The 27,180-nt window shown below is 41.3% G+C and overlaps 1 protein-coding gene and 1 long non-coding RNA gene across 8 annotated transcripts in view; one reads left to right on the top strand and one right to left on the bottom strand.

Moving 5' to 3' along the window:
• Window positions 1–1,926: 1,926 nt before the first annotated feature.
• Window positions 1,927–27,180, top strand: part of DCDC2C (doublecortin domain containing 2C) — a 60,509-nt gene continuing 35,255 nt past the window's right edge. For 4 of the 6 annotated variants that reach the window (XR_013984097.1, XR_013984098.1, XR_013984099.1 and 1 more), the window contains exons 1-6: window positions 1,930–3,301; window positions 5,845–5,896; window positions 7,204–7,280; window positions 11,279–11,410; window positions 12,196–12,333; window positions 18,348–18,396. Coding sequence is in view for 3 of the 6 variants with exons in the window: in XM_080999170.1 (XP_080855296.1) it covers window positions 3,003–3,301; window positions 5,845–5,896; window positions 7,204–7,280; window positions 11,279–11,410; window positions 12,196–12,333; window positions 18,348–18,396 (747 nt within the window). In the remaining 3 variants the exon portion in view is untranslated. Of the gene's footprint in view, window positions 3,302–5,844; window positions 5,897–7,203; window positions 7,281–11,278; window positions 11,411–12,195; window positions 12,334–18,347; window positions 18,397–27,180 lie in introns of all 6 variants that reach the window. The other 2 variants (XM_080999171.1, XM_080999172.1) reach the window with 2 other exon arrangements.
• On the bottom strand, window positions 16,925–26,756 carry LOC308473717. Of its 2 annotated transcripts, none has more exons than XR_013984238.1 (3): window positions 26,374–26,756; window positions 19,587–19,703; window positions 16,925–16,989 (listed from the first exon to the last, which is right to left on the bottom strand). It is a non-coding gene; the product is annotated as an uncharacterized lncRNA (long non-coding RNA). The 2 variants fall into 2 exon arrangements; XR_013984239.1 differs by lacking the exon at window positions 16,925–16,989 and adding an exon at window positions 17,874–18,007.

A 27,180-nucleotide genomic window follows, 5' to 3' on the forward strand; every position in this document is an offset into this window, starting at 1 on the left:
CAGTTTTGCTTACATTAGTCCGGAATATCCAAAATATGTCCTCATATATGCCATTTATCACATAGATGCCATTTATCACAGCCTTATTCTATGTTAACTTGGAAGTCATTCCTGCTTGATTTGATTGAAGAATTTGAGCAAGTGTGCTTAGGAGTGCAATGTTAAGTGATGCTGATCACAAGTAGCTGAGAGATTCTGGAACTATTAATTATAAAAACAGAGCAAAACTGTATTGAACATCTGTGCAAGAATATGCTTCAGTATGTTTGAAGATTGTGTGCTAAGAATCAATCTTGCATTATTATTATTTTTTGCTTAGATAGTTGTGCCTATCTTTTCCGTTTGCCATCTAAAATTGAATTATGTTATAATAAAAGAATACTTACCCTTCCTGGTTCGTACATTGCATACTTTATATTCTGTGCTTCCATCTTTTCCTATTGACCCAAATTTATTTAACTTTTGTTGGTACTTCTGGTTGTTTGTTTGTTTTGTTTTGGAGAGTGTGTGCTTTTCAGGTGTTGGGACACACCACCAAGCTAGCAGATCTCCTACTCAATCATCTTTGTGGTTAACTTTGCCCCAGACATGGGTAGGCAAACTAAGGCTCGGGAGCCAGATCCGGCCCAATCATCTTCTAAATCCAGCCTGCGGATGGTCCGGGAATCAGTGTGTTTTTACATGAGTAGAATGTGTCCTTTTATTTAAAATGCGTCTCTGGGTTATTTGTGGGGCCTACCTGGTGTTTTTACATGGGTAGAATGTGTCCTTTTATTTAAAATGCATCTCTGGGTTATTTGTGGGGCATAGGAATTCGTTCACCCCCCCCATATAGTCTGGCCCCCCACAAGGTCTGAGGGACAGTGGACCGGCCCCTGCTGAAAAAGTTTGCTGACCCGAGCTAAAACAACGGTGGGAGTTGGAAAAAGGATGTATAACACCCCTGCCCCATTTCTAGTAAGAATAAATGAAAAGATTTGATGAAATAGGCCTGCTTCTCTGAGTGAATGGGAGAACAACGCCCCTTTTTAGAGCCAAGTCACATGTAATAATAAAATTAATATATTTTAAGAAAACATGGTTAGATACTCAGGGTGGTATTGAACTGGGTTTGATTTAAGAGTAGACCCAATGAAATTAATAAATAGGACTAAGCTTGGCCCGCTTTGGGTAAAACAGAGTTGAATCCTACCCATGGTGATATCCTAGGCATATTTACACAGAAGCGTATCTCCAATGGGGCTTCCTCCCAGAGTTATTGGAGGAAGCAGTCAGGGCCGGATTTAGGTTTGATAAGCTACTGAAGATAATGGGACCCTTTATATGTCCAGCTGTCCTTTGCCAACAACAAATTGTCGCTGTTTTTTGTGTTGAATATATGCTATATGGTAATTTATGGACCTAATAGGTATCTAAAGCCATTTGCCACTGTTGCTGTATGTAGGTTTTATTTTATTTGTTTTTTATCTTATATTTTGGAACTGTACATCGAGGATTTTTTCCTTTAAATTTTTTGGGGGTCCCCCAAGAGAGTGGGGCCCTAAACTATAGCTTATTTAGCTATACATTTAGCTTATGCGGTTATCGAAACAAATAATAATAATAATAATAATAATAATAATAATATTCCTTCCAGTAGCACCTTAGAGACCAACTAAGTTTGTTATTGGTATGAGCTTTCATGTGCATGCACACTTCTTCAGATACGGCTATGCTAGTTTACCTAGGAGTCAGCCTCAGTGAACACGATTTGGCATCGCACTGGGAGGTTTAAAAAACGTTTGATTGCTTGTATCCCTCTCTCTCACAAAGTCACGCCCTGAGCCGGTCTCCCCTTCCAATATCTTGCTTTCCAAACGATCAGGTCCCAGCTGATGCTTGCAAAAGAAAAAAAGGGCGGAAGATCTGTTTCCTCCTTATTTTGAAATGCGCTCCCTTTCCCACAAGTGCATTTGCGTTGCTTTGAGAGATCTGCTGAAGGTTGTGCAGATTTAGCAGGGCTGGCTCGTCGGTTCTTTTCTCGGTTCTTTCAAGGAAGGCGGGAAACACACAACCTGGGTTTTGTTTTGTTTGCATCAAGGAGAGGGCATAGCAATAAGCCTAGGCGGGGCGCGAGGCGGCAATTGATCTGTGTTGTGTGGGGAAAAGAATCAGGAGACGGTGACCAGGAGGAGAGGGGATAACTTTGCACCCCCAGAAGAGGAGGGGTGCGTAGTTGCAACTCTCCGAGGAGACAGCAATGAGGAGGAAGAGGAAGGCGCTGCGGGGTTTTCACCCTTTTATTTTAAACTGGATATGAAGCGCGCGGTGAATGAGGACTTCTAGATAATGGAGAAACTCCCGAGGAACGGGAGAGTCCTTGGTTTGAGGGAAGCTGGTCGTTGCTGCTGCATGTGGCCATTTTCCTTGACCCATAATAAGTGGGGCGGGCGGGTCACTCGGTTGGCTCCAAAGGAAAGCCGCCGTGCGAGGAGGCGCGCGCCCGCACAAGTCTCGCGCTTCCCGCCTTCCAAGGCTTCGGGATCGCGCGCAGCCCTCAGGGCGCGCCTGGGAATCCCTTTGCAGCCTGAGCCACCTCCCTCCCTCTCCCAATGCGTTTCCAGGGAAACCCTTGTGGGGACCTATTTTGTTTGCTGAGGGCTGCAGTCACAATCCTGCTACACACAGCGTGATGTCAGGCTTTTATGTATTGGGGGTGTGAAGCTCAGGTGGGAGAGAGAGAGAGAGACAAAGTTGCCCCCTGGAAGACTTTGGGATGGGGTGGGGGTGTCCCCACTTTGGTGCCACTATGAAGTAGTTGGTTAGAGGTCTGAACAGGAGATCTGCAGCCACCTCCTCTTCTCTGCCCCAGTTCCCTTTGCTTTGGGGTGTATGGGAGGGGTCCTGGATTTGTTTATTGGGATTTCCTTTCTTTTTTAAATGCACTGCTGTATATTTTATGTTCTTCCCCAAACGCCACTCCTCCCCAGCCCTCGCTGTCTGTCTGAACTGGTGACTTCAGTATGGTGGGAGCGACTCAGCCTCGAGCCGTCTATAGCTTGACGGATGTCACCCCTGCCCGGACGATTTGGGTGTACCGTAATGGCGACCCCTTCTATTTGGGAAGGAAGTTTGTGATCAACCACCGCTACGTGCCTAACTTCGAAGCCTTCATGATACAACTCAACGAAGGCGTGGCCACACCCTTTGGGGTGAGGAACATATACACACCCCGCCAAGGGCATTCGGTTATTGACCTGACCGACATTGAGCAAGGAGGGAGATACGTGGTTGCCGGCAGGGAAAGGTTTAGGAAACTGAAGTAAGTATGAAGAGGTTTGAACGGAGGCGATCAGGAACAATTTGGGTGATGCAGATCCTGTAGTCTAGTGTATCAAAATGCGCAGGAACTTGAGATTTCTCTTCAATTGGAAACCGGAGTGGCTTTCCAAGACATGCATATTGTAGAGAATTTTCAGATGTTAGTCTTGCATATGAAAGGATTGTCCCTGTATTTCCTAAGAAGATAGAATTGTAGAGCCTGGAAGGGATCCAAAGGGTCATTCCTGTGCAGTGCAGGAATCACAGCTAAGGAATCTCTGAGGTTGACAGCCCAGCCACATTCCATTACCTAGGCTTGACACCTGAGTGTACTACACCAGAAAAAAGTGCCTATGTTGCAAAAGGTTTTGTCTCCCCCTTTCATCATGTGGACATTGCTACCTTGATTTGATTTTGCAATTCTGGCCTTTCAGATAGCTTACACTCTTTACAGAGACTGAATGCATCCAAACCATACCTGTGTAAAGGTAAAGGGACCCCTGACCATTAGGTCCAGTCGTGACCGACTCTGGGGTTGCGGCGCTCATCTCGCTTTATTGGCTGAGGGAGCCGGCGTACAGCTTCCGGGTCATGTGGCCAGCATGACTAAGCCGCTTCTGGCGAACCAGAGCAGCGCACGGAAACGCCGTTTACCTTCCTGCTGGAGCGGTACCTATTTATCTACTTGCACTTTGACGTGCTTTTGAATTGCTAGGTTGGCAGGAGCAGGGACCGAGCAACGGGAGCTCACCCCGTCGTGGGGACTCAAACCGCTGACCTTCTGATCGACAAGTCCTAGGCGCCCACAGCGCCACCCGCGTCCCTGTGTAGACATACCCAAATACAGGACTGAGGAACCTGTGGCGCTTCAGATGTTTCAGGACTGCTACTTCCTTCACTCCTGATTGTTTGCCAGGCTAGGGCTGATCAGAGTTGAATGTAGTCCAATAACATCTGAAGGACTCCCTGTTCATTACTCTTAACGCAAACAACTTCTTTTCCTGCTTTGTGTCTTCTCCCTTTCCAGTGCTCTTTGATGGTGTTCACTATTCTGCTCTCCGTTGCCAATCCTCTTTCCTTCCCTCCTTCATTCCCTTGGTTACGAGCCCAAAACAAGTCTGCAGACTCTTATGATTACTTACTATTTCACTAAAGGGTGATTGAGTAAAAACATCTAAGATTTCCAACTTAAATGTGAATCTCCTGTCTGGAATACAACAGTAAAAAGCATTATACCAACGTGTTCCTGACATTGTTCTTGCTTGGTGAATTTAATTGAGAGAAGTGCAGGCAGAAATTGGAATCACTCACAGATAACAATTCTTTGAATACTGAAATGCAGCTTTCAAGGCCATTTATTTTAATTCTGAGCAGCGGTTTTGAGTAGGCTGTGTTTACATTCTTCTCTGTGTTGTAAGTGCAAACCCGTTTGATCAGATTTTTGTTTGAACCTACTTATGCCCTCACAAATGCAGGATGACTGCTGTTTGCATTTGTTTATTAGTGTTTCAGGGCAGAGGAAATAAACTCCATTTCCTTGCTCTTCTCAGAGTTCAATACATTTGGAGTAAACATGGAATGCAGAGGTTTCACTGTAGGTTACAAGTTTGTAAAGTGCCTATAAATTTGTGAACTTGGATGCCTGTGAAGTGACTCTTCTTATACATTTGAAGAATTGAAAATGACACCACACCACAGTAGATTTAAAATAAACTGAAAGATCCCAAGCACATTCTGTTTATGGGTATGGTAAAGTACAGTAACTTTACAGCATCATTTTTTTATTATTTATGCTTACGCATTTTCTATGAGGCAGTCATTTGTGGAAAACTTGAATGTTTCTAAAACAACAGTCTTGTGGAACCTTAAAGAGTAACAAGTTTATTATTTACTTTACTTTATTTATTTATTGAATTTATATACCACTCTATACTCCCAAGTCTCAGGGCAGTTCACAGAATAAAATCAGAATATAAATACCACAAAATACATAATCAAAATAAAAACAAAACCACCCAGGAACCCTCCCCCTCAACACATTTCAAAAGGGCATAAGATGTCAAAGGAATGTTTTTGACTGGTGCCTAAAGGTGTATAATGAAGGCGCCAGGCAAACTTCCCTGGGGAGAGCATTCCACAGATGGGGAGCCACTGCAGAAAAGGCCCATTCTCGTGTTGCCACCCTCTGGACCTCTCCTGGAGGAGGCACACGAAGAAGGGCCTCAGAAGATGATCTCAGGGTCTGGGTAGGTGCATATGGATGGCATATAATGGCATAAACTTTTGTGGACTTATCCCTACTTCATCTAAGTCAGTGAAAGCTTAAACCCTTTCTCTCCTGCTCTGAGACTTCAAAACGAGTTGCTCTTTCAAAGTCAGATGCCTGTATCTGCTGGTACAGCAGCCTCTTTTTCTGGTATTAATTTGGACTAAGAAGATTCAGATAAATCAAGGTCCTGTATTCCGTGAGGCCAAAATGTTTAACTGAATTTGCAAGCTGTTGAATAACATTTTATTTATTCTGATTGTATTTTTCCTTTTAAGTTATTTCAGTATAGGGGCAAAGAAACCTCAACGAAAGAAGAGGGATGAGGTGGTGAGTATTTGATCAGTGGCGTTTTCATTTATTTGGCAGCAAGAAACGTTTGCTCAGTCTTCCTAACACCAATTCATTTAAATAGCGAAGTTCAAGGCACCTTTGAAGTTATGCTAAAGTCATGCTCAACTTCCATAAGCCCCAGCCAGCATTGCCCCAATGACCAGTGATTTTTAAATCCCTGGAGGACCGCAGGTTCCCCACCCTTCCTTTAGACCAGGGGTAGTCAACCTTTTTCGTGGGTGGTGCTGTGGGTTAAACCACAGAGCCTAGGACTTGCCAATCAGAAGGTCGGCTGTTCATATCCCTGCGACGGGGTGAGCTCCCGTTGCTCAGTCCCTGCTCCTGCCAACCTAGCAGTTCGAAAGCATGTCAAAGTGCAAGTGGATAAATAGGTACCGCTCCGGCGGGAAGGTAAACGGCGTTTCCGTGCGCTGCTCTGGTTCGCCAGAAGTGGCTTAGTCATGCTGGCCACATGACCCGGAAGCTGTACGCCAGCTCCCTTGGCCAATAAAGCAAGATGAGCGCCACAACCCCAGAGTCGTCTGCGACTGGACCTAATGGTCAGGGGTCCCTTTACCTTTACCTTTAGTCAACCTTTTTATACTTACCGCCCACTAATGCTTTTTTCTTGATGGTAAAATTTCCTTACCGCCCACTAGTGCTGCAGTAACATGTGGTGTAGAACCCCCTACCGCCCACCTGGAATCCTGAAACGCCCACTAGTGGGCACTAGGGACCAGGTTGACTACTCCTGGTTTAGACTAACCATGATTTGTTCGAGTTGCAAAACTGCAAACAGTGGGTAGTTTAAAACTGGAAGCAAAGAAAAGAACCCCCACTCCCTTTCGATGCTGTTGTTTGCCCATAGAGAGACCTATAAGTTTGGCCATGGAGTAAATAGATAGCTGTTTTAGGGAGATTATAATCAGGAAGACAGTATTGGGGTGGAAAGGCTAACCTCTCTCCTCCCGCATACCTGTGGTCCCAATCCAGATAGTTCACATGCATGGAACATCTGTTTTGCCTTGAAGGGAAGGAACTTCCTCATTCTGCCTGATAGTGACTCTCCTGTGACAAACAGCAACTTTCAAAGGTTGCTGAAAAGGCAGTGGTTGTGACACAGTGTGTTATGAAGTGCAAATCATATATAAATTGGGACTTTAGGATCCTGGTAGATTTCTCCAACTTCTGACCAAGTGTAGCAGCTTAAATTATATCATTTTACTTATATATACTGCCTGCTTTAATTATTAAATTTTAGAAACATGTTGCATCATACAATTTGAGTTTCACTGTTTTTGCAGATTCGACCCGTGGTCCACAGTAATATAAAAGTACCTTCCAAATGGCAATCAAACTATAATAAGCCACTAAATATTAGGTAAGTATATGGTTATTATTGTTGTTGTTTAAAAGTAGTGCATATATTATTAACAAATCCTCAGATGTTATCAATGTTCTTCTGAAATAAAAAATAGCTATAAAGATGGCTAGAGTGTTTGACTAGGATCTGTGTTCAAATCCTTAGTTAGGCATGAAGTTAACCAGGTGACCTTTGGCTAGTCATTGCCTGTGTCCGAAACATCACCGCTAGGCACGTCCAAAGTCCACTTCGGGGGCCTAATTCAGCCAGCCGGCTAGTTTAATCTGGCCCCTGTGGCAGTTTATTTCCTGGGGTAAAATCCTAAAAAAAAAACCTCAACAACTTAAATCCTCAACAACTTTGGTTGGCCCTCACGGCCCTTCACTTCATCAAATCTGGCCCTCTTTGAAAAAAGTTTAGACACCCACTGCGTGGCATAAACCATGGCTCGCCATGCACAAAGACTGGGGACAAATAAACAACAACCCCCAGCTTAATGTTACCTATGAACAGGTGCAGGTAATCTTGGGCCATCTAGATGTCCCTGAGCAATTCGCATCATCCTTGGCTGTTGACCATGTGCACTGGTCTTACGGGAGTTGTAGTTCAGTAACATCCGAGGGCCTGAAGTTTCCCACACTTGCCTCAGAACAAGGGCTTCAAATGGGCACGACAGTCTTTGCTTCCTTTGTGTGCTAGTGGGAAGGAGCAAAACCATTGGGCACATTCATGGTAAACGATTAACTGTGGTTTACCATGGTATGCAGATGGGGCTGCTACCTCTCAGCCTAGGATGGCATAGGATTGCTGTGGACAGTGCTTTTTTTCTAGAAACCTAACTCACCATGATGTTACAGTAAGTTCTACTCTTTTTAACAACAGCAAATCAGAGGTTCCAGTACTGCGTACTCTTGAGTGCTCCTTAAAATAAAGCACTGGTTGTGAGGAGAGAATCATGTATACCGTCCTGGGCTCCTTGGAGAATGGGTGGGATAAAAATACACGGAATAAATTACAGAACTTAAGTTTGTCTCCATGTGAGAGAGGTTTTGCAGAGCAAGCTGCTGTCTTTAGTTCTTTTGTAGGACAAGGAAAGTAAGCAGAGTTTCAGCATTCACAGCAACTAGTATTTGAACAATTTGTATTGCTTATCTGGATTGACGAGGATCATGTAAAGACGATCTAATTCTCACTTTTTCAGACTTCTGAGTTATGTAAAGAAAAATGGCAGGGATGGGTGTGTTTAAAAGTACTTGAAAATGGGTTGGGATATCCTCGACCAGAAGGACTAACAAATACTTTCTTTAGACTATTCATATTTATTATTGGCCCAATATATTTGTAAATAAAATTCATTTTAATTTAGGGTCCATGGTTTGTATCTATGCCCTGAGAATTCCACTAGATGGCCCCAAATATCCTCTGATAGCAACCTCTGTGGCTTGTAGAATTTTGTTTTAAATATAAGCAGCCAAATATAAATATTTGACTTGAGAGTTAATCTGAAATCAAGCTGGATTGGAGTTTGTTGGTGTCTCTGGTAACGTCTCTCTCTTACATAATAGATGGTGGTTCATATTTATGGATGGATGTTCTGTATTATTTTGTTAATACTATTGCTACAAGTCTCTCATTGCCTTTTGCTTGAACAATAAACCTATTTGTTTCGAGACCAGAATTGTATATCAGATCATGGAGGTTTGTACCTTGCAATTTTGGGTACATAGCTGTGCTGTGGATGATATTTGAATATTTATAAGATAAAAATGCACTTGTAACCACACACACACAATAACAGTTCTTGTAATGTGAATTAAATATCTGTTGAGGTCCTATTACTTGTGGTGTTTAGGAACTGTATTCAACTAAGTTGTTACCTTAATCAGAGTAGACTCATTGAAATTAATGAACTTAAGTCTGTGCACACATTAGTGGCTTAAAACACATCGAGGTTGCTTTCTCTCTGTGTTTTTCAAGTTCAGTTTGCCTGTTGCTGTGCAAATTAGCATGGCTTGATGTGTATTGAAGCCACGTGTTGTATGCCCACACCAGTAAGTGGAAACTGGGTAGTGATGTCTTCACCTTATGAAATTGCCGAACTGTTTCCCCACACAGTTTCCACCCCTGGAAATTCATAAGGAAACCTCAAATGTACAGACCCAGGTTTCAATGTGTTCAAGTTGCCTTTAAGGTGGCTTGGGAGAAAGAACACCAATACACAGTATTTCGCTAGAAACTACAGGATAATTCTGGGCAAATTTATGTGTACACGGATTCAAAAATGAGTGGTTGTGGCACAAAAGAACCAGAGTAAAATCATCATGTCTGTTAACTTCAGTGGATTTAGTAAATAGGATAAAATGGGAGAGGCAGGGGCGTTTCTGCTGACTTAATTTCTTTAGAGGAAAAGGTGGAATATAATTGTGATAAATTATTAGCTTAGAAAATCATGCAGCGCTATTCTTTGGAATGAAGCAGAGAGCTGTAATATCAAATCCTCAAATATACTGCTAACTAGCCAGATTGTGATCTTTGCTGCCCCAGAATGAACCTTCTCATTTTCTGTCTTATCTCTCTGCAGCCTTTAGGCCAGGGGGTAACAGGTTAGAAGCAAGTATGAAATACTCTATTAGAAGCCAAATTAACCAGCTGAATGGTTAGCAGAATCTTAAAAGCTTGAGCTTTGCAGCTCTCTTAGTTTCTGTCAAGAAAAGCCAGTTTATGCATAAAAGACTTCTGGAGCAGGGTCGGCTGTAATGGGAATACTGTAGACTGGAAAGAACACCTCTGAGTCAGTCTCTCACCCCAAAAGTAATGAACCATAGCACTTGACAGACTTAAAGAGGAGCTTCATCCAGGTGATGATCAACACTGTGTCTGTAAAGATACAATTAAAAACCAGGCAGCATCTAGCACAACATGTTACTTTTGCTACAACAGCATATAATTAAGTGGTCCACCAAGACCCTCAGCAATTCTGAAGTGATCTGTGGGGAAAAGTTTGAGAACCACTGCCATAATGTAGTTTTATTGATACACTCTGTGATGCTAAAGCAGGATGTGAAAGTAGGTTGGGGTCAAGTATACAGATCTTTAGCACTGCTTATATTATTGTAGTCATAGTTAACCCAGCCTTATATATCAGATGTGTTGTTTAGCTTTTCATATGAGAGAGTAGAACTACTACCCCTTTTGTGTTGCCCTTTCGTAGTAACATGCTTTAAGGAAGTTAACAGCAGTGTTTAAGAAAAATCCTTTCAGCAAATCTTGTTGCTGTATTGTGTGTGTTGGCTCTTCGTTTGATTACACTATTACTGTAGGAGGAATGATGCCCCACTACACAGACACACTTTAAGCAGGGGAAAATAGAGAAGTGGAGATTTGGAATAGCCATTCTCCAAAAATATATAGGTACTTCAACTGGCTTAGTGTCTGTCTGTGATTTATCCAAACTTTTGCTTCTTTTCAAAGCTTTTGCAGCCCAGTTCCTAATCATATTTACTCAGAAGTAAGTCCCATTGATTTCATTTATACTTAACTTCCAGGTCAGTATACTTAAGATTACAGCTTTAGTCTCAAAGTGGTTCCATGGATCTTTGCAGGTAGAGGAAGAGCCATTTTCTAATGTGAGCTTCACTGAAGAAATCAATTGATTCTATTATCTCTTTAAAAGGATTGTGGTTTATTTCCTCTGGGAATTGTTGAGGACATCTTTTGTCGGTATAGGAGAAAGTAATTGAATTTTCAAAGGCTGTATCTTCCTTGGGTTCTCCAACTGAACGTATTTCACTTTTGTTTCCCCTATCATGTCAGATGGAAATGGGTGAAAATATACAATACTATCTGATGAGTTAAAATGTTTTCTCAGAGAGGTTGAGATTTGAAGCTTGTCCCTGAAATGTAACTAGCTGGATTCCTAATGAAACATATCCTTATCAAAGTAATTTTCTAAATACAATATTTCCCCCCAGAAGTTTCCATACTTAAAATAGTTTGTTCATATGTCTTTTTGATAGTGTTTTCACAAACGGAGACATGTTGATATCGCCTGTGAAAATTCTCCTCCCCAAGTTCACGCTGAAAAGTTGGAACGGTGTCCTTGGATTGATAAATGAAAAAGTATCTTCTCGCTCTGGGGGTATCCACAGGTAAGCAGTGCTTATGTGGCTAATGTCATGTGTACACAACTTCTGAAGACAGTGGTGGGAGTACACTAGATGCAGAGTAGATGGGATTGTATACACAGCCTTAGATTACTTTAAAAGCAGCTGAGTCACATTCATAGTGTCTACTGGCTATTGAAGCAAGACAGCAAGTATCTGAATGCCAACTCCTGAGGAGCAACAGCAAGAGAGTTATATTGCCCACATGCCCTACTTGTGGGCTTTCTATAGTTATTTGGGTGGCCAGCATTGTGTCTGCACTGGGCCAGTGTAGTCTTCATGGGTGTAGCCAAGATTTGGGGGGGGGGGCAAGCCTTTTGTTAGGCAGAGGGCCTTCTCGGTGGTGGCGCCTGTCCTGTGGAATGCCCTCCCATCAGATATCAAGGAAATAAACAACTATCTTGACTTTTAGAAGACATCTGAAGGCAGCCCTGTTTAGGGATTTTTTTTAATGTTTATTCTGTTTTTAATCAGTTGGGAGCTGATTATTGAGGGCAGGACTCTTGTTTGGGACGGGGCAGAACCTCAGTTATGTATTTTTATTTATTTGTATTGATTCAGGAGGAGCAGCTGCCTTTACCTGCCTCCCCCTTGGCTACGCCCTGGTAGTCTTTGAAAATTGCTTCAGAAAAATGGAACCGATTTTCTTGGTTTTTCCAAAGTTATAATTAAACAAGCTGCTAGTGGAGCTGATAATTATGCACACTGGAGGGACTGTATTCTGTTGATAGGTATAATATACTTACTTTTTCAATATTCATTTCTTACAGACTGTTTACGTTAAATGGCCAGTCTGTACATGGGTCTGATGAGCTAGAACATAACCATTTCTACGTTGCATGTGGCAAAGAAAAATTTCAGCCTTTGCCGTACTGGCAGCATCCTAGAGTTCCAGAAGATATTCGGCGGTGAGCAGAATATTAATAATTTAACTTAATTGATGTTACATTGCTGGGATGTTAAAAACTGACATTATACCTCCTGTCACCCCCCAAACCCCGCCCCCCCTTTTGCTGGGTTTAGTATAAGTATTTTGCTGATTTGCATTTCAGCCCTTTTAGTAGAAGTTAGTGATGCTAAATTGTTGCTAAATTGTTCCAAATTCTATTGAAATCTGTAAACATTAAGCACCTGAGTCCTGTGAAACCATCTTAGAATGTTGCTTTCTTTATTGTAGGGAGTTTTTAGGGACAGGACGAACTCTTGTTTTCTTAGGCATTCGATAGATTCACTTTCATATTCATGTCACTTAGGATTTAAGTGCTAAACATTTTTTGGGGTTTCTTTTAATGGGAAAGGGCAAACGCTACAGGACAAGTGACTTCATAATAGTTGAGAAGCACAGGAAATATGAAATGGTTTGGAAAGGTTTACATATATTGAAAGCAGCAGCTTGAGCCCAGAGCAATCCCATTGCCTCAAATGATTGGTTCATAGCACTTCTATTTTGCACCAGTGGTATTTATTTATTTATTTATTTTATTTTTATTAATTTTCCATTTCCATTTTATAACATTTAAATACATCCTTGTTATTCACATATGTTTTTACTCATATGAGCTAATCGACTTCCCTCCCTCCCGTCTAATGGTTTCCCTAATTCCCTAATGGTTGTTAATTGTTTACAAATTTCCTTCAAATATTGTACAAATTTACTCCAATCTTTTTGGAAGGCTTGTTCGTGCTGGTTTTGGATTTTCCCGGTCAGTTCTGCCAGTTCTGCATATTCCACCATCTTTATCTGCCCCTCTTCTATTGTTGGTAATTCCTGCTGCTTTCATTTTTGGGCTAAAAGAATCCTTGTTGCCATTGTTGCATACATAAATAATTTCTGATCTTTTTTGGGGGATTTCTTTACCTACTATACCCAATAAAAATGCTTCTGGTTGTTTTTTTTAAACAAATGTACTTTAGTAAATTTTCTTTAACTCATTATATATCATTTCCCAGTAAGTTTTACTTTACTGCATGTCCACCAGATATGATAGAAATTTCCATCCATTTCTTTACATTTCCTTATTTCTAGTCTTATACATTTTAGCAAGTTTAGTTGGTGTTATATACCATCTATATATCATTATCATAACCTTTTCTTTTAAAGCACTACAGGCAATAAGTTGAATTCCTTTGTTCCATAACTTTCCCCATGACTCTAACTGAATATTATAACCAAAATCCTTAGCCCATTTATGGATATGTTTACATTTCATGCTAAACCATGTCTTAGCACTGCACACACTGGTTGGGCTTCCGCCCTACCCCTGCCTTTCCTGCACTCCTTGCATCCACCCATAAAAAAACACACACAAATCCAGCCACTGTAGTCTGTTAAGGATTTCTGGGAATTGTAACTGTGAAGAGAAAACTACAATGCCCAGAATTCTTTGAGAGAGAATGTGCTTTGAATGTGCTTTAAAGGCATAGTGTGTACACACTCCTAGTAGGAGCACTTTGGCAGCTTTGGGTGCATTTAAATTTACTCATTGCATTCAAACCCAGGATCGTGGTTTTACCACTAACCTCTGTGGTTTACCACTAACCTCTGTGGTTCTGAAGCTGGCTTGTTCTTACAGAGAACTTACATTTTACTATTTATATCAGGCTTCCTCAACCTTGGCCTCCAGATGTTTTGAGACTACAATTCCTATCATCCCTGACCACTGGTCCTGCTAGCTAGGGATCATGGGAGTTGTAGGCCAAAAACATCTGGAGGGCCGAGGCTGAGGAAGCCTGATTTATATCATAGAGGTGATAGATCCTGCATGGTAGTAAAATCGATGAGGAGTAAATTATAGATCTACTTCAGTGCAAATCTTCAATGAATAAAGTGCATCATGGTTTGATTCCTCCCCCTTTTTATTTTTGCGGGAAGAAGTTTTTAAACTGTTAAAAGTTTTTAAACTGAGCCTAGTTAGTAGAAACCACTAACTACCATCAAAGTAACAGGGTAGGGGGTGCAAAACAAACCCAGAAAACTAGAGGGAACTTGATCTTGCAGACAGCGCAGCACAAGAGATACTACTTTGTGAAAGAATTGGAGAACGTTGGATTCATTTCAGTGGATTTGTCTACTAGCCAGCAGCTGTTAGGATCTCTTCTTCTCTGTTTTCTTTTCAGTGCTACCCTCCTTTTTTCCCCTTTGTGGAAGAATCAAGCAGTGAGTCTGAGCCATTGCGCCTGCTCCTCCCCCCTTTTCAGAGCTTTTGCTCTGACAGGACACAGAAAGGGAGCTGGATGTGTTGAAAGCATAGCACAACTCTTGTGTTCACTGCTCTGGCCTGGCCGCCTCTCTGAGTGAACTTGCTTGAGGAACATAGGATTCACAGAACAGTTGGAAAGGGGATCCCAAGGGTTGTTGAGTCCAACTCGCTGCAGTGCAGTAATCTCAACTAAAGCATCCATAACAGATGACCATTCAGCCTCTGCTTATGAAAGTACCACCTAAGTCAGGCATCCCCAAACTTGGCCCTCTAGATGTTTTGGGACTACAATTCCAGTTCCACCACTGGTCCTGTTAGCTAGGGATGGTGGGAGTTGTAGTCCCAAAAAAGCTGGAGGGCCGAGTGTGGGGATGCCTGACCTAAGTCAACAGAAATGTGCAAGAGATTTGTAGGCTTCTTTCAACCTGGCCAGCATCCTTTGCAGGCACACTGAAGGCATGTTCTAGAAGCCTCTATGCCATAGTGTCTATAGTGTTGCGCCCTGCAGAGCCAGAGGGCTCACAGGAGTTTGATTTCGTAGAAGAACCAAGGAAAAAGTCTAAAACGCCAGAGTGACCACTTCTGGTGCTTTTATTGAAGACCACCTGTGGGACGGACTCCACAGCAAGAGATGGCTTAGTCTAGAGATGGACTGTCCGCACCCAAGCTAAGATGCATACATTCATTATACAATGGAATAGCATTTGTCACACGGGAAAACAGGTGGCAAATGCCCAAACATTGCCAATGTTTCTCCTCTCTGTGCCCAACCTCCCAGGCCCACAGATAAGGGTACCATCCAAGCAGGCCAATTAGTGGAGATCAAAGCAAGCTGTGTATGAGCTCCATGCTACAGCTTACTACCAATTAAGGATGGGGTCATCTTGAGTACCAACATGGCGTAAGCAGAGCACCTGGAACAGTCCACCTTTGGTTCAGCACATGTAGATGGCACCTGGTGGGAGCTCTTCTTTGCTCTTTTGCCCCTGAGCAACTGTTATCTAGCCATGTTGACTTCAATTACCGTAGTTCAGATGGCCAAGTATTTTCCCATTGTTTTTATTCCATCCCACAGTAATGTTTGTTATCTCACCACAGTTTACTTTCTGTGTCTGAAGCTGGTTTTGAAGCGATTAGGCATCCTTGCATCATATGTCAATAACTCTCCCACAATGTTGGGAGAGTTTTCTTGGTCTGTGGTTCAGGTTTTCCCCCCAGCTTTCATACTGATCCAATTAGGCTTGTGTAAAATAAAACAGATATTCTTAGTGTTTGTTCCCCAACCTAAATGCCTTCATCTCTTTGCTTATGAGGTTATGGTTGAGGGCAGCTCGTTTTCAGGAAACACTTGTCATAGAGCATTCTTTAATGTATTTCCATTTGCTCTGATTTAGCTCAAGAGCTAAATCCTGAAGGTCCATTCCTGAAGGTCAGTCAGACCATCTTGTTAGAATGCTTTTTTTTTTTTTTGCCCCAGTCACTCTCTATCAGATTCCTTTAGCTGAGAGACATCAGGTGACTGACTTCTTGGAGCTCTGCCCACACTTTCATTAAGCCTCCTTATCTTGATATAGGCCTTGACTTAGATCCTTCTTTGTAAAAGTTATTCACATTCTCTCGCTCTCTACTTAAATACAGTCATACCTCAGGTTACAGACGCTTCAGGTTGCATTTTTTCGGGTTACGGATGCGCCAAAACCCGTAGTACTGGAATGGGTTACTTCCAGGTTTTGGCGGTTGCGCATGCACAGAAGCGCTAAATCGTGCTTTGCGCATGAGCGCCAAATCGCAACCCGTGCGTGCACAGATGCACCGCTGCGGGTTGCGAATGCTGCGGGTTGTGAACATACATCCCGCACGGATCACGTTCGCAACCCGAGCGTCCACTGTAATGGTTATTCATTCGTTTTGTACTCAGGGTTATGCCCAGTGTGTTTTTGTTTTTGTTTTGTTTCTTGTTTTTTTTTGTGGGCGCAACTTTTGTGCATAAGCTCTGGACTTTGTAGAAAGCTACAAAGGGGCCGAGTTGCACAGTTATGCAGATTACAGCCTTACTATTTTCAGCCATGGTTATAAATAGAAAGGCAGTCTGTCCCACCAATTAAGCTTATTGCTTCAGCTGAGTGTAAACTCTTCCTAGAAACTGCAGTAGTGAGCGACAGTACAGGATCCAGGCAGGCAGTAGCCTTGTTTCTGTAAATATAATAAGAGCTGCATTTTTATTTTTATTTTGTTTAAAACTTATGGCAGAATTATTGACAGCAGATCTGCTTCACTTAGCAAATGCTTCTGACATAGAGGTCAACAGCTTTCTCTTTCTATTATAAAATAGAGCAGTATTCCTTCTTTACAACCACAGGTTTGCTGCATTAGACAGAAAGTTTGGTCTGTTATCTATTCCAATATCCTGAGTAAATTTGTTTTCATGTTTAAAAATATATAGCATACATACTTTATAGAGAAGCTTTTGAATATATCTTCCTTCAACCTTCCTTTTTCCTGTTTCTCCAACTTCCCTGCCCCATTTTTTTTTATTAAAAAAAATGAATCATGGATATAAAATCAATTATGCCTGATCAATAGATGGTATGAAATATTCTTAATTTGCACAGTTTATTCCAACTGCAGAATTTGGGGTCCTTTCTTGCAGAATTTACAAAATTTGAGGCACAGAATACATAGGCTGACTGTGTGTAGTCACTCCCTGCTTTTGGCACTGCATATGATAAATAAATTGTAATGCTGTACCTATCTGCGCAGACATTTGTCTCACTGGTCTATCAGTTTGAAGCCAGAAACCATGGTTGCCTGCCCTAAATTATTGCAGCCCTACTTTTGTGTTCAGTTTCAGGAATAAAGAAAATGTTAGAAGATGGTTTGTTTTTTTTGTTCTTTTAATTGCTGCTGCCTAACAAGTGTCTAAACATTACCTGGCATGGTCTCTAGTAATCACTCCCTTCAGAAGCAAAATGTTTGCACCCTTAAAAAAGTAGTATATCAAACACCCATTGAGAATTCAGTGACATTTGTAACTTCCAGAAGCCAACTGGATGTTGGTGCCTCTTAGAGGAATAAATGATGGTGGAAGCATTTACATGCCTCCAGATATCGATAAACAGTTTTCTAAGCAGAAAGAACATGCCTAGGGGAAGTTGTAGGAAGGAAGCTTCTACCCATAACTACTCATCACATTGTTTGTGGACTATGGAAGTTAAGCACCAAGCACCAAAGGATTTGAACCAGGAGTGTTAGAGACCAGGCAATAGTTCCTTAGTTGTTATCACCAGGAGTGCGTGAGCTGCAGGTGCTTACAGCCTGCAGAGTTTTGAATTCGCTTGATTTCCGAGTCTTTAGGGGCAGCCCATCTTATTGGTCCACCATCCTGGCTGTTTTCAGACCAGTGCAAAACATCAAACCAAGCAATACGTCCTGGCTTGTCTGTGGGCAATTGGTTATTGCCTGAGATAGACCTGCAGTTATCATGTAGACGAGGGTTGGCTAACCTGTGATTCTTCGGATGCTGTTGATCTACAGCTCCCATCATCCCTGACCATTGGTCATTCTGGCCAGGGCTGATGTGAGTCAGAATCCATATAGGCAATACTTAAGTTTGTACTACCTTTAAAGATAATGGCATTTTAAAACAAGATGGTTGTCCTAACAATATTGAGCTTTACACTTATAAATATTCACATTAAGTAAATTACACTTTATACTTTTAGGTATTATTCTAACACACCTGGACCTCTAGAAAGGCCCCCTCCAAAAAAGGTAAGATTATTTATAATGGCTTTTAAACATTCTTATATGCTCTCCTCTCCTCCCATTTAAAAACGCGGCATCAAAAGCTGCTCACTGTCGAACAAACAAGTTTCGGATGAATTCAAGTTGGGCACATCCAAATGGATTTCAATCTCTGGCCCAACTTCAAGGATTTGCAAGGCTCTGCAGTCTACATGGAGCTCTGCATGGACAATGTGTGTGAATTACTATACAGTGGTACCTCTGGTTACGAACTTAATTCATTCCGGAGGTCCGTTCTTAACCTGAAACTGTTCTTAACCTGTGGTACCATTTTAGCTAATGGGGCCTTCCGCTGCCGCCACGCCGCCGGTGTGTGATTTCTGTTCTCATCCTGAGGTAAAGTTCTTGACCCGAGGTACTACTTCAGGATTAGCGGAGTCTGTAACCCAAAGTGTTTGTAACCCGAGGTGTTTGTAACCCGAGGTACCACTGTAGTTGGGATCCAATGAACTGCACGGCTCAGTCTGTGCTGTGAAGGAGATATTTCCTCCCTTGCCACAGTGCCAGCTGCGTTCATTACTCAGGTAGCTTTGAACAGCAGATTGTGATATGCCAGAGATCTCATCTTCAAAGGGGCGTGTGTGTGTACGTGGAATCAAAAATCCTAGGGCATGCTTAAACTGTTAAGTGTGGTTAAAGTACCATACTTTTCCGTGTATAAGACGATGCTTTTTTACTCTAAAATAATGTTCAAAATCTGGGCTCATCTTATACATGGATAGCATTTTCTTAAATCAGAGTCCCCCAAAATAGGGGACGTCTTATACATGGGGGCGTCTTACAGACAGAAAAATATGGTAGCTCTTTGAATCCTATCCATTGTCATTAGCAAGAAAGGCAATGACCATTCATGCTTCTCCAATATGTGCGCAACCGTTCAAGTGCGCATCACCGCAACCTGGAAGTGGCCAGAAAAGGGGGTGGGACAGGGGCAGAGCAGGCTTATGCATACTCCACTGGTGTGTGTGTGTGTGTGGGGGGGTGTCTGTCCCCCCACCTTGTTGTTTCATTTTCCTTGTATTGTGTGATTTGCAGTACATTTATCACAGTCTGTTTCCCTGCAAAATTTCTTTGCGCTACAATAATACTTTATTTCAAAATTGTCTCCTTTTAATAGCAAATGCGCAAATAAGAAGGAAAAAATCTCTTTAAAATACCTTCAATTGTGTTCGAACGCTGTAGTCTTGTTCTTTATATTATTATAGGCTTTGGGCCATTTTTTTTTCATGTGGGTGAATCTTATATTTATCAGAACTACCTGAGTTTGGAATTATCTGTAATAAGAAGAAGTAAAACATGAAGAAGAAATGTTTTTAATGTGAGATGGGAAACAGTAAAAAGAAGCAACTTTTATTAAAGAATGTGAGTTGCCTAAAGCCACCAAGTTTTGGGTTGAACTGAGTTTGCGTGAGGTATTTTTTCTCAGTCCTAATCATGCCCAGCCGCTATACTAGGGGGTCACCAACTTTTTGAACCAGTGAGCACATTCTGAGTTTTGAGAGACTGCTGTGGGCTCCAGTCACAAAATGGCGGCGGGGGGGGGGAATAATTCAATATGGCTGCTGTTGGGAGGTGTCTCACACAAAATTAGAGAGGGGACGGTCATGGTAAAGCTTTCCCCTAATGATCTATGGAGGACTTCCGGGGTGGCGCCATCGGTAATGGCGGATTCCCTCTGACTCGGAGGGTACCGGCTCTGCGGAAATCGGGTCTGCACCGCTACGGCGAAGCGGGGACCCTTCAGAAATCACAGGCGGGTGAAGCCTGTGACCGTGGGACTCGGCGGGCACCTTTTGCGCCCCCCCAACTCGCAAAGGAGCCCGATTACGGGTTCCGGAGCGGAGCGGGGAAGTGGCGCGGTGCTGTGAGTCAACTGCTTCTTCCGTGGAGCGAAGCCGCACAGCCGTTACCGGAGAGCGCTGCCTTTTTCCTGGGACAATTTGGCTGCAAAACAATGATCCGTGAGTAGGCTAATTTCGGAAACAAAGGAACTAAGAAATAATTTGGCACCGAAGCGGAGAGGCATAAACAGGAAGTCTGCCTTCCGTTCTTTGTAAATGGAGTAAAGCAATGAACCTGTAAGCGGATACCTTGAAACACGTTGGAAAAGGATTATAATTCGAACATCAAATAAGCGACTTTCCCCCCTTGATTGCAGGGGAGGAGGGGGGAAAGGTCTGAACTGTATTTCCCCGCAAAAAGAGAGAAAAAGAAGCTAAAATCCACCGCTCAAAAACCTGGGAACGGGTTGCCAGTGAACAGTAAGAATGCCGTATTGTGAAATGCGCTGCTGCTGAAAGTACTCTTTGACAGTTAACTCTGCATCTGAGATACAAGTAAGATACAGTATTTCTGACTGGCTTCTCCTGGTTTTAAAGTAACAGAAAACAATTGAGATTGAAACTGTCGTCCTTTCTGTGAATTGGGGGGCTAAAGGAAAAAAAGTTAATTACTTTAAGACATTTTTGACTGTTACTGTGTCCCCCTAGAGGAAGTTTGAAATTGTTACAATAGCAGCTGGGCCAGGGGAATTTTCCACTTCAAAACAAATTCTGATCGTGAGACTGACCTTGGACCTTATCTAGAGTGTTATGGCAGATGGAAAGGAGAAAATAGATTTGCTACAGGAAAAAGCAATGAGGTCTGGCAGACTATTTCGTACAGACGGTGGGCTGCAGCGAAGAGCATCGACATCTGGCCCTTCTGGATTACCAACAGGAGCCTCATTGGCACAACCTAAACCCAAAGGAATGGCAGCTGAAGATGCTTTGGCTCAGGCACTTGGTAAAATTAACGAATCTTTGGAAAAAATAAGTAAACAAGTAGCCGAAGCATCGGGCAAAATTGACCAAAATACCACAAGTATTAATAATTTGGGACAGAAGGTAAATACCAACACAGAAACTATTCAGAAATTACTACAGGAATCTACCTCGACACAAAAGACAGCTGAAGAGGCAAAGGATATAGCAACTGCTGTAGAAGAGAAGATACCACCGATACACAAACAACTTGAAGATCACAGGTCAATATTGTCTATGATTGAGTTGAAGGAGAAGCAAACCAATTTAAGAATCAGGGCTGTACCTGAACTTGAGAAAGACAACTTGATTGATTTTCTTACGCAGGAATTTGCAGACTTTTGGAACCCAGATTTGGAGAAGGACAACTTCAAGATAGTGAGTGCTTTTAGGCTTGGAAGAGGAGGGAAGAAGAACAGGGTGAGAGACTGTTTGATCACCCTCCAAACAAAAGAGGAGAGAGACAAAATCTTGAGTCTGCATTTCCAGAAGACTTTGGAAATTCATCAGTCAAAAGTAGAGATATTTAAGGACATTCCGAAATATCTTTTGGACCTTAGGTCCAACTATAGAGATTTGTTCACCCTGTTGAGAAGCAACGGAATCATTTTTAGGTGGGAATTCCCCCAAGGCCTATCCTTTAGTTATAAAGGGAAGAAGATAAAAATAAGATCAGGGGACGACAAAGATAGATTTTGGAGAGACCACGGAGAAGACTTGCAGAAGGAAGCTGCAGAAGAGTTAAGAGCACTAGTAAGTGAAACTTTAGACATACCAAGATTACCTCCTGAACTAAAAGACCGCCTGGAGAAGGTGATACCACCGACAGATCAGGAACAGGCACTGGGTGCAGTTGGAGGAGAAGCAAAGTAACTACATCATGGCTCTGCAACTATTAAGCTGGAATTGTAATGGTTTGAACTCCCCTCAGAAAAGGAAATCTGTGTTTCATTTATTAAAAAAGGAACAATTGGACTTGATTTGTTTACGGGAAACACATGTAACAAGGCTACACAGGAAAGTACTGATTAATAAAAGATTGGGTCAGGAGTTTATTTCTTCGGACAAGGTTCAAAAAAGAGGGGTAGTGATTTATGCAAAGGAGAGACTATTACCGAAATTTATCTTTAAAGATGACCAAGGAAGATTCGTGGCAATTGAAATTCAAACACAAGGAGAGAAATTTTTGATAGTAGGAGTTTATGCACCAAATGAGGGGAAATCTGAATTTTTTTAAAAGTTGCATGAGACCTTGATGGACTATTTGGACTATAATGTGATTTTGATGGGAGACATGAATGGAGTGGTATCTACACATATGGATAAGGCACAAAGACAGGTAGTCACTAAGGATGGCAGATTACCGAAAACTTTTTTTGAGATGACAGACAACTTGGACTTAGTTGATATTTGGAGAACAAAGAATCCCTTGACCAGAGAGGGAACCTTCTTCTCTGAAGCCAAACTGACATGGACAAGAATTGACCAAATATGGGTAACTAGAGGAATGGCACCAAAGATAAGAAAAGTGGAAATCTGCCCAAAAACCTGCTCCGACCATAATGCTGTAAAGATGGAGATGAAGCTAACACCAACTGGTTTCTTCAGATGGAGGATGAATGACACCTTATTTAGAGATGAAGAAGTGTATAAAAAGGCCCAAAAAACCTTGAGAGACTATTTTGAGATAAATATGAACACCAATGTGGAAAAAAGAGTAATCTGGGACTCTAGCAAAGCTGTTATGAGAGGGTTCTTGATACAACAGAACACATTAAAGAAGAGAATTCAAAATGAGAAGAAGGATAAAATTTTGGAGAAAATAAAAGAAGGTGAAAAGAAATTGAGAGCAAAACCGAAGTCGCAAGAGATTTTGAGAGAAATATAATTATATCAAGTACAATATATGAAAATGATCAATCAGGAGATAGAATGGAAAATTAAACAAATGAGACAAAAAACATTTGAGTCGGCTAATAAGTGTTGGAAATTGTTGACTTGGCAAATGAAAAAAAGACAAAAATTAAATACAGTTACAAATTTAGAAGTGGAAGGAAGGAATATACAGAACCCAGCCGAGATAGAAATTGTTTCCAGAGGTACTTCAAACAACTATATACACAAGGACCACAGAAAGAAATTGATCTAGATCAATTTTTGAAAACAAATGGATTACAAAAAATCTCTCAGGAAAGTAAATCAATGTTGATCTATAAAATAACTGAACAGGAGATAGAAGGTGCCATTCAGAATATGCAACTAGTTAAATCTCCGGGACCGGATGGACTGACCTCTAAATATTACAGATCCTTAAAAGAATGGTTGGTACAACCTTTGAAGGAAGTCTGTAACGAAATAATGGATGGGAAAAGGGCACCAGAGTCGTGGAAAGAAGCGTATATTACACTTGTACCGAAAACAGAGACTGAAAAGACACAACTTAAGAACTACCGTCCCATCTCATTGCTTAATGTGGATTATAAAATTTTTGCAGACATTCTGGCTAAAAGACTAAAAAAAAGTGTTAGTGGAAGAGATTCATAAAGACCAAGCAGGCTTTCTCCCGGGTAGACACTTATCGGATAATGTGAGAAACATAATTAACATCTTAGAAAAATTACAAGTGAACATAAATACTAAAGCAGTTTTGATGTTTGTGGACGCGGAGAAAGCTTTTGACAATATTTCCTGGAGCTTTATGAAGAAGAACCTACAGGGGACGGGGGTAGGCCAAGGCTTTGAAAACGGTATAAGTGCAATTTATTCAGAACAAAAGGCTAAACTAATTGTAAATAATGTGGTGACGGAAGATAGAAAAAGGGACATGACAAAGTTGCCCAATCTCCCCATTGCTTTTTATATCGGTCCTGGAGGTTTTGCTGAATATGATTAGAAGGGACCAGTTGGTTAAAGGTATACAAGTCGGAGCCAAACAGTACAAGTTGAGAGCATTTGCAGATGACTTAGTATTGACGTTACAGGAGCCAGAATCTAATACCAAAAGGGTTTTAGAACTGATTCAAGAATTTGGTCAGGTTGCAGGATTCAAACTGAATAAGTTAAAAACCAAGGTTTTAGAGAAAAATTTAACACCGATTGAGAGAGAGAGGTTTCAGAATGAGACAGGCTTAACAGTGGTTAAGAAAGTGAAATACCTGGGGATTAACATGACAGCAAAAAATGGGAATTTATTTAAAGACAACTATGAAAAATGCTGGGCCGAAGTGAAAAAAGATTTAGAAATTTGGTCAAATTTGAAGCTTTCACTGCTGGGTCGTATTGCTGCGATAAAAATGAATGTATTGCCTAGAATGTTGTTTTTGTTTCAAACATTGCAAATTTTGGACAAAATGGACTGTTTCAAGAAGTGGCAGAGAGATATTTCTAGATTTGTCTGGCAGGGCAAGAAGCCTAGAATAAAATTTAAAATACTAACAGATGCAAAGGAAAGAGGTGGATTTGCCCTGCCAGACCTTAAACTTTATTATGAATCAGCAGCTTTTTGCTGGTTGAAAGAATGGCTGTTTCTGGAAAACGCAGACATTTTGGACTTAGAAGGTTTTAACAATGTATTTGGGTGGCATGCATACTTGTGGTATGATAAGGTCAAAGCACATAAAGCATTTAAAAACCATATTGTCAGGAAAGCATTATTTAATGTTTGGATAAGATATAAGGATCTACTTGAAAATAAAACTCCAAGATGGCTGTCACGAAGGCTCTGAAAAAGCTCAATATGGAGGCCAAATGGCCGAAATATTGGGAAATTTTGGAACAAGATGGAGATAGATTGAAACTGCAGAGTTTTGAGAAATTAAAAAACAAAGTGCGAGACTGGCTTCATTATTATCAGATAATGGAGGCATATAATTTGGATAAGAAAATTGGCTTCCAGGTGGAAAAATCAAAATTAGAAACAGAACTGTTAGAACCCAAAACTAAGATTTTGTCAAAGATGTATAACTTGCTGTTGAAATGGAATACTCAGGATGAAACGGTGAAATCTGCTATGATTAAATGGGCTCAAGATGTTGGACATAACATAATGATGGCTGACTGGGAACAGTTATGGACCACAGGTACGAAGTTTACGGCATGCAATGCCTTAAGAGAGAATTTTATGAAAATGATATACAGGTGGTACATGACACCAGTTAAGCTTGCAAAAATCTATCATTTGCCCGAAAATAAATGTTGGAAATGTAAAGAAACTGAAGGTACATTCTTTCACCTTTGGTGGACATGCCTAAGGATTAAGGCTTTCTGGGAGATGATCTATAATGAATTGAAAAAGGTATTTAAATATACCTTCTTGAAGAAACCAGAGGCCTTTCTCCTGGGCATAGTGGGCCAATTGGTGTTAAAGAAGGATAGAACTTTCTTTATGTATGCCACAACAGCAGCAAGAATACTTATTGCAAAGTATTGGAAGACACAAGAACTACCCACTCTGGAAGAATGGCAGATGAAGGTGATGGACTACATGGAATTGGTGGAAATGACTGGCAGAATCCGAGACCAGGGAGAAGAGTTGGTGGAAGAAGATTGGAAGAAATTTAAAGACTATCTACAGAAATATTGCAAAATTAATGAATGTTAGAATGATGTTAGAATGAAGTTAGGTGGTTTAAGCAGTAATGCTATAAAGGTGTATGTAAAAATGGATTGATAACAGGTGAAAATTTAAAGTTATAGTATATTAAGTTAAAGGATTAAGAGAAAATAAAGAGGGAAAGAAATTGCTGAATTAACTAATTGAATTGGAATACAAAAAAGGGAGGTATGAGGAGGTCAGGGAAACAAGGATATGAATGTAAGGCATGGAAAGATTGATCTATTTTTTTTAAAGTGTTTTTTATTCTTTTATTCTGTATTTTGTATTTTTCTTGTATTTTTATTTCTGTCTTTTGTTTTTGCTTTTCTTGTTTTTATGTAACTCTTTTCTGAAATTTTAATAAATATCATTATATAAAAAAAAGCTTTCCCCTAATTGCATTTCTATACCAGAAGAGGCTTAACCTGTTGAATTTCTGCCTGCCTGTACAACTGTTAAAGGCAAATCCGCTTTTCTCCAATGCCAACTCTGAACCAAAGTCCAGACTGCCACTTAAATGGGAGGAATCCCCGTAAAACGTGAACTTACTTCTGAGTAGACCTGGATACCACTGGACTGTAACTTAACTGTACAGTGAATACTTAATGAGTGCTTGGTCTTTAGCTGCCTAAAGCTCTCTGCAAAGTGAATCACATTTGCCTTTTGTGGAGATTCGTATTGCCTGGCGTTCAAAAGCCTCACTTTTAAAGTGCCTTCAGAGTGATGAGGGTATTTGGTTCTAGTGATGTCATAAAGGCACTAGCCAGCAGTCAGCCCTTAGCAGTCAATCATACACCTGTAGTCTTCCATTTGGGATATGTTTTCACAGCCACCAAAGCAAAAACACCCACCTCATTCTGAAAATGCTATGACTAAACAGTCGGTAGTTGCAATCCTGTATCCACATACCTTGGAGCAAGCCCTGCTAAACTCAGTGGGGCTTATTTTTGACTTGATATATAGGTTTGCTTGCTTTGTTGGGTCAGACTTGCATGTGAAACCTTATTTGTCCTATAAAAGACATCCTTATCAATATTGCTTTTTATTGACTGAAAGGAAGGCTAGTTGTAGGTCTTCTCACCCAATATTTGCTTGTTTTCACATTTTGTTTTAACCTTTGTATACTGCTTTTCACCAAAAAGCAACATTTGCGTGGACAGGCGGAGTCCCCAGATCCCGAGCGCCCCCCCCCATGTGGAATAATGACTCAAGACAACGTGCTATGGAATTAAATTGGCCACAACTTTATTAAATTTCAAATGTGGGTAGACCTTGGCTCAGGCATTGGGCGTTCTCTCTCCCCAGTCCCCAGCCGGGGACCTAGGGAGCATCAGGGTTATCCAGTGTGTGTGGGGG

Source organism: Podarcis pityusensis, assembly GCF_964106645.2.
Source record: "Podarcis pityusensis genome assembly, chromosome: 3".
NCBI classification, from domain to species: domain Eukaryota; kingdom Metazoa; phylum Chordata; class Lepidosauria; order Squamata; family Lacertidae; genus Podarcis; species Podarcis pityusensis.